At 42.2% G+C, this 12,168-nt stretch overlaps 1 protein-coding gene across 1 annotated transcript in view; it reads left to right on the top strand.

Moving 5' to 3' along the window:
- MYT1L (myelin transcription factor 1 like) overlaps nt 1–12,168 on the top strand; it is a 178,030-nt gene that overhangs the window by 83,293 nt on the left and 82,569 nt on the right. Inside the window, exon 5 of the mRNA XM_088665685.1 lies at nt 10,818–11,182. Within this exon, the coding sequence (XP_088521811.1) occupies nt 10,818–11,182 (365 nt within the window). The remainder of the gene's footprint in view (nt 1–10,817; nt 11,183–12,168) is intronic.

Genomic DNA, 12,168 nt, shown 5'->3' with positions numbered 1-12,168 from the left:
AAAGGACATTGGCATGCCTAGGTAAAACTGATAAATTCACCAGCTTTTGTTGGGTCCATTGATCTTAGCCTAAGGCTTAAACCTGGTGCAGATGTAATACTGGCATCATGCAATTTTTTAATTTTTAATTTTGCAATTGAGGGCAATCCTCAGAACATGCACTTCTTTATCTTCCTTCTTTCTTTCCTTTATATAGAGACAAATCCTTCCTTTGTCTGTTCGTGGCTTTATTTGAACCAATTTAACTACTGAATTTTGGCCATGGTTTCAAGTAGGTTTGCAAATCATGGTTTTGCTGGCATGCATGCAACCCTGAACCTGCTTACCTGGGAATAGGTTCTGTTGAACTAAGTGGAAATTAAATCTTGCTCCACCGAAGAAGGAAGGAAGTGTACACCCCTAAGATTGGCTCCTAATTTGCCATTAGGGATGATGAATCAGATATTTCATCTCAAACCTGTTTAGAATTTCAGAAGTAAGCTCTGGAAGACATGAAGGACATAAAAGTTGCCTTATACTTACTGAGCCAAACTATTGATCTGCCTAGTGCATATTGTCTCTGATGAACTGGCGGTGAACTAGCAGAGGTCTTTCCCAGCCCTGCTACACGAACTGGAGGGTCCTGGAATCTTGTGCTGTGAAATGGGGAGAGGGTGCCTCTGAGGATGTGCAAATTGCCTTTCCTTCACCAGTGAGTAATCGCTGCCTACTCCTGAATTTGGAGACAAGGCTTCCGCATCAGAGTGTGTAAATAAAGAGAAGGCAGGCTGGTGATCTCAGCGTGGTTAGAATTTTTCTTTCAAACATTTAGAAATTCACAGCTAGGAGGAACTGAAGAATAGCCCCTGTGTGTTTTAGTGCAACAGTGAGCAGGATAGAGAAGGAAAGATGTGTCAGAAGGATGGTGTCAGAAGGTGCTGAATGGTCCATCTGTGCCATGACAGTGATAGCAGATTTGGGCTGTAGAATTTGCACAGAAGTCTCTGGCATGAATTAGGTGTTTCCATGATGGTAACTTGTTTTTTTCTTCTTCTGAACAGCAGGTGTTGGGCACATGCTCCTCCATCAGTGCTTTGCTTGCCACCACATTGTCTGATGTGGGAAGCTTTACAAGGGGGCAACCAGAGGGGATGTGTTGCTGTAACAGCCACCAAATAAATGAGGGCTCTGTGTGTGTTGCAGGAAAGGGAAGAAAAAGAAGCAGCAGTACCCAGTAAGATAATTTTCTCAAGAGGCTTCTGCAAATATCCATATAGATTTGTCCTCTTACCTACAGCAGATTTCTTCTTTTTTTAAAGAGTGGCTGGCTCTGCTGATAGCATAATGTGCTCACTTTGCTGATAGAAACAGATAGTGTGAGAGCAACTTCTTAAAGTGGCTCTAAGAGGGATACCAAGCCAATCTTCACATGTTGAGTAAGTCGTTCCCTCCCTCCCTCCCTCCCTCCCTCCCTCTCTCCCTCCCTTCCATTTTCAGCATCTGTAAAACAGAGACACTAGACAGTCGCCCTCATCTGTAAAATATTTTGAGGTGTCTAAATAAGCAGCACTGTGAAGAGCTAGTCATTACTATGACTGGGTTCAGTACAACCAATTCAGTGCGGCTCTTTACTTCTGCACATAATAACGTAATCCTTATCCCAACAGTAGAAGACTTTCTGTTGGCAGTGGCATGGATCAATTTTGGACCAACTCTTCATATTTTTTTGGAATTACTTATTTTAGTGAAGAGAACCACATTTCTTTCCCTAAAAGAGCTATGCAACACACTCTTATGTCTACAGTTTGCATATCTTTCCCATAAATACGGTAACATTGGTTTATTTTCTAGGATGATAAAAACTCTCTTCACTATCTAATAATTATTACATATCAGGAACTGGAATCAGGTGTAGGTCAGTAATAAAACAATAAAGTACCTGATGTCATTGAAGTTAACTCTTTATTAAAAAACAAAAACAAAACAGCCCAGTCCTAGTGGTCACATCAACCTCTTCCCAGTAGGTCTTGCCCCAATGAAGCAGTTGCAAGGATTGAAGGTCCCTGCCTTCCTACCATTGTCTAAGGCTCTTCCCCTAGCCAAGTTCCTTCCCCTGGCAGCCTAAGGCTCCATTGTCCTCCCTCTTGTTGCTCTGCCCTTTTTCATTTCTCTGTGTGTTCTAAGAGTTCAGGGGGAAGGGGAGCTGGTTCAAGCAGGAGGGGGGGGACCCCCTGGATTCTTCAGAAGCCTCCTGCCCCCTCCTCTCCTGCCCCTAATTCTGGACTGCCTTCTGCCACAGCCTCTTCAGCTTCCGACACCTCCTCCTCCCAGTCTTCTCCCTCTTCTCCCTCTGACCATACATCATCATCCCACCACCAATCCCCACCACCCCCTTCTTACCCTGCCCCAATGGTTGCCTCCCACGATTCCTCTGAATCCAGCTAGTCCACGACACTACGTATGTAATCCACATTTCCTCCAAGAAGCTCAGGTTTGATATACATGGGATTCTCTGTTCTTGTTCTCACAGTAACCTTATGTGTCGGGTTCCATTGAGAGACATCAGCCATGTTCAGGCATCTAAACCATAGTTTAGCGAAAGTTGAAGAAGCTTTCCAAAAGAAAGGTTTGAAGCAGTGAAAGACTTGTAAAGAACTCTTGGGAGAGGGAGTTCCAGCAGCAGGGGGCCAGCACAGAAAAGCTGCCCCCATGCACTGTCTCCTCATGGATACCTGAAGGGACAGTGAGAAGGGCCTCTGTAGGAAGTCTCAGTTCTTGGGCAAGAGTATATTGAAAGCTCCTCCTGCTATAGCTTCCTGCCCCCACACTCTAGACCTTTGTTGAGGGTCTCTTAGCTTTTCAATGTCACAGGAGGCTGGAAGGAGGAGGTGGGCACCAGGAATTCCCACTGCATGAGTACTGCATTCAGTACAACCTTGTAACTTGGTACGAACAGGGTTTTAAATAAGATGTCATGAGAATACAGACTGCTAATAGCAGAACCATAAAAGGAGCACATAGAAACAAATAAGATTACAGTAACTGTATTAGCAAGATTTCAGTAAGACTTGGCACTATTTTGGGGGAAATTGCTGGTTGTCGGGACACATCTGTTTGACCTGAATTTTGGTATTTGCTAATTTTAGCGCCGGTTCTGATTATTGGCTTTTTCTTTACTTTTACTGTTTGACTGCAGGAAGCAATGCAAGCTTCCAGGGCATATTATTATCACTCCATAGCTCTCTTAAGGTACACTTTGAAATCTTTCTCACTCATCCTATCCTGTGAGGAAAAATATCCACATATTCAGTCAAGGTTGTGGTCTGGGTTTTTTTGTGTTGTAGTTTGTTTGTTTTTATAAAAAAATATATCATCTGTAAAAGTAGACTTAGGCTGCCATCCAAACCTCCCTTGTAGCAGGCTGTGGGGCAGGGCCAGTCCACCCATGACACAAGGTAAAGTGCTTCACCTCAGGTGCCAAGATCCACAAAGGCAGCAGAACCTGCAAGTAAGTCACTGCCCACTGTCAAAGGGGCAGTAGCAGCTGCGGCACACTTCCTGGGTGCCAGATCAGCCTCCTCCTCAGCAGCCCCCCTCCCACCAAAGTTGATGGGCATTGCCATTCAAATGGTGTGCTTGCCTGCCACATCTTGCGATCAATTATGTGAAACGGGCTTAACACTCCCCCCCTCCCCCCAATTTTTATTCAAGTTGGAAACCCGGCACACAATGAATGTTTGCCCCCAACTTAAGAAAGAGTGGTTATATTACAAAGCTACTGAGTAAGAAAGGAAAAGGAAATGCAAACTGAACCTACAGTTCATCATAATGTTTCTTAAAGGTATGGCAATAAAACCTCATATTTTTAAAGAACCAGATTGTAGCTGATGGCACTATGGAATGCTAAGGTACTGTCTCTTCTAAGTTGCTTGAATATAACTTTCTACCCCTGTGCTAAGAAAAGCTACAATCCCTTTCCCTCCCTCTGAAATCGGGAATGTATAACATCTCAATCCTCTAACTACAATTCAGAATATTACACACTTGAATGATTCCTAACCAACCATGTAAGAGACAGAACAATGTATTATACTTTGAGTTGGATGTGAGAATCTTGTGTCCCTGATTTAGCTGCAGTTTTCTTCCTACTGTTTCCCCACCTACTTTTTTGATAGTAATTTAAGTTGTTGCCTTATAGTGTTCACACCTTTGCATTATAGGAAAGTTTCTTCATATAATTTTCTTGTTGATTTTTTTTTGAAATATATGAATAAAAGTGTGCCTTTGCTCAGTCTTGAATAAAATTAATTTGGGGAACAATGTTGTACATTTATTGTAAAATTATTGTCGATTCAGAATTAGTAGTGGATAACTAGAATGGTTATCCGCCACTGATTCCACATCAACAATAGTTTTACAATAAATATACCATGTTGTTCCCCAAACAAATAGTATAGTGGGCCTGTACTGCCAATGTCATTAAATGACAGTTAATGTCGTAGTTCAGTTTTTATAGACTGTGCAAGGCTAGAATTATGCTAGTTTAGAATTATGTTAAATCGACATAATATCATTACTGTATCTATATGTGCACATCATATTCCTGTTTAGGCATAAAGTCTTGATCTTCCACCCATAGTTATGCCAAACACTCATGCATTACTTCCCTGTTCTTTCAAAGCGTGTTCTCCTTCATGGAGAGCACGTGTTGTGGTGGGGGCAAACAAGACATCCCTGTTGCTGGGTGGGTTAGTTTGGATGGCCACGAATCTTATTGGGCACCTCTTGGTCGTTGGGGAGAATTTGATGTTGTAATTTATGATTGACAGCCAAGGGGCTATTTATTCCCTGCACGCAGCGTTGAGCTGCCTCTTTTCGCTGCGCGCATCAGATCACCTGCCCACCCTCCCTATATTTAGGGCTGTTCACATTGACCTTGCTATGCCTGCCATGGGGTCGTCTGCTTTGGGGCAGAGGCCTGGTAGGATTTTTTCCATTTTGCTGATTGGCCGGTGCCATTTGGTTTTTTGCCTACTGCAAAGCAAATCGTCACAACTTGTAAGGTTGCGGTTAAATTTGGTTGGTGGAGGGGGTATGGTTGGCTGTGCCTCCCCCTCCAATGCTGCTGCTGCAAGGCTATTCCATTAAAGGAATTTAGGGGCTCGCCATGCTCTTGTCTGAACCCCTGTCAAGGGGCTGGGGCCACGCAAGAGCCCCTGGGAGCATTGAGGGAGAGGTGAGGGCCTGGCACCCAGCTCTATTCTCTCCCCAAAATGTTTTCCCTTATTGACTTTCACAGGCTTGCGGATGTCAGTTCTGTTCCTACCTCTAGGCGGGAACAGATAGTTGCGAACCAATGCCTAAGCAACCACTCACATTCTGTAATCAATAATGTTGTGGCCAAAAAAATTATGCCGAAAACCTTAAACAAAAATTCTGTGTGAATTGTGTTTTATTTGAGGGAGGATTGGGGACCTCGACATGCAATGCATGTCCCTCTCTTGCTCTAACTGTCAAATGGTGTAGACAAGGAAGCATCCTCTCTGGTAAATTGAGTTGTTGGTGGTCTGACTGGAAGGCGAGCCAGTCAGACCGGAAGTGACTTTGCGGGGAGACTTTGATTGAAAATGGGAGTGAAAGAGGTGGCAGGAGAGAGAGAGCGGTTGGGTGGGAGCCTCTGAGAGAGAACATTGGTTGGATAGTTGGATGGGAGCGTACTATGAAGGAGAGAGGGAAGACGAGAGAGTAAGAGTGGGTGGACTGAAGGGAGGACTTCAAGGCAGGGTGAGGGAGCATGAAACTGAGGAGGAAGATCAAGCAAAGAGCTAGGTGGTAAACAGACAAAAGCCAGGGAAAGTAAAAAAGAGATGAGACAGGTTGCAACATTAAGGGGTTTCTTGGGAAATGTAACATTTCATAATAAAACCTTGAGTTTTATTACATGGACAACTTAGAAATAATCGTAAATTAATGATGTGGAAAATTAATAGCAATAAAAGATTTAGAGCTACCTGTTTGGGAAGTGGGTTCCATATCTTAAATGCACTTTTTCTTACAAGGTATCCTTAATTATTATTATTATTATTAAACGATACTGTCAGTGCTGTTTTAATTCAGTGCTCATGAAGAGCTTAAGGCATCATTTTAAAATACATTATTAAAATATAACATAGAAATTATGTATTATTTCATTAAGAATGTAATATTTTTCTGCATATCGCTATGGCTATAGATAATGTTGCCATAGAGTTTACTCAATACCATGCGCTGAGAAAGCAGAATGAGCAGGAAAGAGAAAGAAGAGGGTTTGTTGTGCTTTTCTGAGCACTAACTAATTTAAACTTAGTGTAGACAAGACAAAGGTGCTCTTGGTGGGGTTCTGGGGTCTGGGTGCAAACCCTATATGAAAAAATTTCACCTGAATGCTGTCCTCTTGAGCAGATTTTTAACATGAAAACATTCGCCGTTCCAGATGGTGCCATTTTAAAATTTCAACTTCTTCCACACGATTAAAATTTTTGTTGCACCCATTGTAATTCCATTGTAAATGCTGAAAATATATTTCTTAAACATATCATTTTCTGAAGAAAACATCCTCTCCTTATCTTTTGAGCTCCCGCTGTGCATATGCTGTTCCATGTAATACATGCGGCCAACACTGCTTTCAGTATGAACTTGGTCCCCCCCCCCGCCTTTCTTGTACTCTGCATCCCATTTAATTTTTAAATGACTACCAGAATTAATTTGATTTTCTGCTTCACCTATCTGCTTGGTCCTGATCATTAAGTTCATCAGTAGCACTGCATGTGTCATTTTTGCCCAATGAACAGCAAAGTTTGGGTTTTTTGTTTATTAAGATCCAGTTCTTCAGTCTTTCAGCTGTTAGTGAGTTGGCAGGCCATAACTATTTTTATGATTGCTTATCTTCGGAATCCTAGTTTTTTTTTTAAAAAAATGGAACAACTTCACATGTGGCAATTTATTGCACAGAGATAACAGAGGAAAAATGTGAAGTGTAGCAGTGGGTGGTTATTTTGCTATCAGTACATGAGTGAAGAACCTAGTGTGTCCACAGACAGCGAAATATTCAATGCCTCTTCTCACCTTATTTTAAAGCAGGCATCCCCAAACTGCGGCCCTCCAGATGTTTTGGCCTACAACTCCCATGATCCCTAGCTAACAGGACCAGTGGTCAGGGGTGATGGGAATTATAGTCCAAAACATCTGGAGGGCCAAAGTTTGGGGGTGCCTGTTTTAAAGAATACTCTTATTAATAACACACCCATGTTTGTAGCATGAAAGTTGCTTACCTGCAGGGCCATTCTGCAACCCAGCTCTTCCTAGGGTTTTTAGAACACCTTTCATTCCTTGATCAGTATGGACATAAAGTCCCACACAATGTTTGCACAGTGTGCAGCCATTTGCAAGAGTACTACCATTATTATCAAAACTTGTTGTTGTTGTTTAGTCGTTTAGTCGTGTCCGACTCTTTGTGACCCCATGGACCATAGCACGCCAGGCACTCCTGTCTTGCACTGCCTCCCGCAGTTTGGTCAAACTCATGTTCGTAGCTTCGAGAACACTGTCCAACCATCTTGTCCTCTGTCGTCCCCTTCTCCTAGTGCCCTCAATCTTTCCCAACATCAGGGTCTTTTCCAAGGATTCTCAAAACTAACATGGCAATAAATCTACAAACTGTCCTTGGGTCCATACCTGTAAACGCAAAGCACTGATGATGAACCACCCATGGCTCTAATCTTTTTCTAGTTCTAGATGATGTTTTATATAAGCTTGCATAAGGATAGAAAAAAAGAAATATATTCCTTTATAACATTTTACTGGGTGCTTCCTGTTCAGTCAATTGCAGATAATAACTGAGTGGGTTTCTTTCTTTCTTTCTTTCTCACCTCCTATCCCAGGGGTCAGCAAACTTTTTCAGCAGGGGGCCGGTCCACTGTCCTTCAGACAATGTGGGGGGCTGGAGATGCTTTTTAAATAACCCAGAGATGCTTTTTAAATAAAATAACCCAGAGATGCTTTTTAAATAAAAGGACACATTCTACTCATGCAGAAACAACAGGCAGGCCCCACAAATAACCCAGAGATGCATTTTAAATAAAAGGACACATTCTACTCATGTAAAAACATGCTGATTCCCGAACCATCCGCGGGCCGGATTTAGAAGGCAATTGGGCCGCATCCGGCCCCCGGCCCCTAGTTTGGGGACCCTGTCCTATCCTTTCTCACTTTATTGAACTTTTTTATTCATTTCTTTTAGGTATTTGTTTATTTATGAATCTCACCCCCTTTTCATTATTTGCATTGAATAATTCAGAGAAATTAATTGTACAAAACCACTAATGTTAATGTAACTACGATCTTGCTCAGTGTAACAGTGGGGCTGAACAAATTTTTGGTCATCACTGGAAATGTAAGGAGATACCTTCAAAACAAGACTGGCTGGACAGCTTGTGGGAGGTTTTTAATTAGTCAAATCAACAGCATTCCATAAATCTCCAAATGAACATGTTAATGAAATATGGAGCCAAGGATTCATTTTTATAAAGAACTAATTCCCCATCCACACTATACATTTAAAGCAGTATGATACCACTTTCAACAGTCACGGCTTTCCCCAAAGAATGCTGGGAAATGCAATTTGTTAAAGGGGCAGAGGGGTGACCCCCTATTCTCTTCACAGAGCTGCAATTCCCAAGTAACAGTCTATCCCTTCTTCCCACAAATTTCTAGGAATTTTTAGTTCTGTCTTTTCTGCTTACCAGACAGAAAGATCCTCCCACCACAAACTTTTCTCCCACACCCCAGCCAATTTTAGGAGGTACATGGGAGGAGAGGGGAGAAATCCCCACTGCAGTAATTGAAGCCCTTCTGCTAGCTGGACTAGTTAGTTGAATCCCATCCAAGGTATTGATGTGTGTTTTTTGGGGGGAGGGGGAACCCACATTAACAACTTTAGTCTGTAAGATCCAGACTGATGGTGTGCAAATTATTTATTTGGCTGCTATATACAGTTCAGGGATGATATGCCACTGGGTTATTGGCTAAGATACAATTTTAAAAACTGGCTGAACCTGACTTAGATTTGATGTCATGGTTTGCTGAGATGTTAATAGCTGTTAATACTGCACTACTGCCTTTATACAGAAGCTTGATTGGATTCCCCCTCCCCAGCTCTATGGTATACATTTTGGTTTCCTCTGTTCAGAATTTGCTAGCTGGAATATGTCTTATTTATCAGAAATCACCTGGGCATAGCTGCCAAGTTATCCCTTATTTTAAGGGATTTTCCCTTATGCTGAATAGGCTTCCTCACGAGAAAAGGGAAAACTTGGCAGCTATGCACCTGGGTAACTATTTTGAGAGCAAGATTGTTGGCGACTGTAGTATTAGTTAATTATTGGGAAAGTGAGGCAAGGACACTGGGGGTGACATCCATTTCTGCTGTAGATCCTAGTGAAAAGCACCTGGAGAAAAGCTACATCAGCCTGGTGAATAATGACAAAGTTGGGTTGCCTCGGGGTTCTTTCACAGGCCCAGTGTTGTTTAACATCTTTATTAACTGACTTGGAGTGGAGGGGCTGCTCTTCAGATTTGCAGATGTCACCAAATTGAGTAGAGCAGCTTATACCTTCAGAGACAGAAACAGGATCCAATATTATCTTGGCAGAACGAAGAACTAGGCCAAAACTAACAAAATGAGCACCAGCAGAGATAAATGTGAAGTTCTGCATTTAGACAGGAAACAGCAGATGCCCAAATACACAATGAATGGCTCCTGGTTGGAGAGCAATACACATAGCTGCCAAGTCTCCCGTTTTTCACGGGAAACCCCCGTATTTTAAACCGTTTCCCGCTGGCAGCCTGGATTGGGAAAAATCTCGTGAATCCCCCGGATTTCTTACCTGCCAGGGAGGCTCAATTTTGGGTCCTGCCGCTGCCCGATTTCCAGTGCCCAGACATGGGTAGCGCAGCACCGGAAGTCGCTTCTACGCGTGTCCAGACATGAGTAGAAGCGACTTCCGGTGCTGCGCCACTGCTGATCCCGCATTTTTCAGCGGGAGACTTGGCAGCTATGGCAATACATTTGACAGTGATGTTGGGGTTTTAGTAGACCAGGCATCCCCAAACTTGGCCCTCCAGCTGTTTTGGGACTACAACTCCCATCATCCCTAGCTAACAGGACCAGTTGTCAGGGATGATGGGAATTGTAGTCCCAAAACAGCTGGAGGGCCGAGTTTGGGGATGCCTGTAGTAGACTATGAGCTAAACACGAGTCACCTGTGCACTGTGGCAGTTTTAAAGGATAGTGCAACTCCAGGTTACACCAGTAGAAGTATGGTATCTAGATCAGAAGAAGTAATGGTACCACTCTCTTCTGCTTTCATCAGACTTCAGCTCTGTGTTTCTATAAACCAGAATATGACTTCAAACAATACTTGAAAAGTGCACAGCTCAGAATTTTAAGGCCGGTATAGTCTCATTCATTAGATAAAGCAGAAGATGGATAGTCTCTTTCAGGGATGTAGCAGGAATGGGTTTCCTTCATCAGCAAGGGATTGGACTTGATGACTTTTGACTTGAACACTTTTATTTTATGAGTTAATGGAATAAGAATTGCAGTAGTCACTTTTGTAAGCTCATTAGTTACAGCTCTTAATATTTCCACATCTCTGTCTTGTAGCCATCTTTAAAGCAAAGGTTTATGTTGGGAGAATTAGCATTTAAACAACCAATTGCATCAAAACAGGTCCCCCCCCCCTTTGATCACAGGTGGTCTGGCAGACGGTGCAATAACATGTGTTTGTTTTTCTGAACAGTGTTTACGGCTGTCCTTTGGCAAAAAAAAGAAAGACGCAAGAGAAGCAACCCCAAGAACCGGCTCCTAAAAGAAAATCATTTGTAGTTAAAACGGACAACTCTTCAGTAGATGAATGTTATGAAACAGATGGAACTGAGGAAATGGATGATAAGGAAGAGGAAGAAGAGGAGGAGGAAGAGGACTATTCAGATGATAATGAGCAAGTTGATGATGACGAGGAGGAGGATGAAGAAGTAGATCGGGATGAGGAGGAGGTTGAAGAGGAGGAGGAGGAGGAAGAGGAGGAAGAGGAAGCAGATGAAGCAGAGGATGATGAAGAGGAGGAGGAGGAGGAAGAAGAGGAAGAAGAGGAAGAAGAAAGTGGTAATGCATAGATAAACACCATGCACATTTTGGGTTAATCTTCCAGTATGGTATTATGGGATTTAGCAGTGCATCTTTCTTTAAGGCTAACACTAGTCACTCTGCTTCAGTCTCTCTGCTATATGCTGACAACTGTCCTCACTGCATTCTCTTAACAATCATTTTCAGATGACTCTCCTACAAATAGCTCTTGAAACAGCTAGCAGTCCAATTTTCAAAATGTGTAGCTTAGACTCCTGCATGCCCAAAATTCTTGCAGAGAAGTGTGGCTGTATTGATGCTTGGAGTTATCAATGCCACGAGACCAGCCAAAAAACTTGGGAAGCAAATGGTTATGTTTGCACATATCTGTGTTGGGGAAATTCCATGTTTGTTTGTTGTACTTGTCTCCTTCATAGTAATCGTTTGCTTCTCATATAGATATGGCCACATGTTTGCAGGTGCTCTTGGCAATGCAATATGGGCATCTTCCCTTTCGAAAATTTGAAACTACACCCTTTTTTAGGCAAGGAACAAGTGGTACCTACTTTGGTTCTTTGAGACTTGGATGTTGTGTACTTTAGCTGATTTTATTAAAACTATGGAGACTGGCAGATTTACATAGGCATCCCTGTTAAAAATGTATACACCATTCAACAAGTTAGGAGACACTCATTGGACGTCCAGTTAATATATTGCTAATACAATTAAACCAAAGGCATTTGTTCAAGTTCTGTGGACTCTTAAAATAGCTGGTGTTATTTTAAACACTGGTTTCCAATTGTTTAACTTCAATACAGTAGTTCCTGCAGTAATCAGATCATACCGTAATGCCATGAAAATGAATATTCACACAGTAATAATAAAAATAATAATAATGAGCCATCTAAAAAGTATTTTGTTCCCATTTCCAGGGCACACATTTTTGGTTGGGTAAAATCACATTTCTAATCAATCAATAAAAATATAAGAAAAAAGATTCTCTTTCTTTGATAATTTGGAACTTG

The sequence above is a fragment of the Zootoca vivipara genome, chromosome 3 (assembly GCF_965207765.1).
Source record: "Zootoca vivipara chromosome 3, rZooViv2.hap1.1, whole genome shotgun sequence".
NCBI lineage: Eukaryota > Metazoa > Chordata > Lepidosauria > Squamata > Lacertidae > Zootoca > Zootoca vivipara.
Note: the sequence above shows the minus strand (reverse complement) of the source record. Positions and strands in the feature narration are given on the sequence as shown.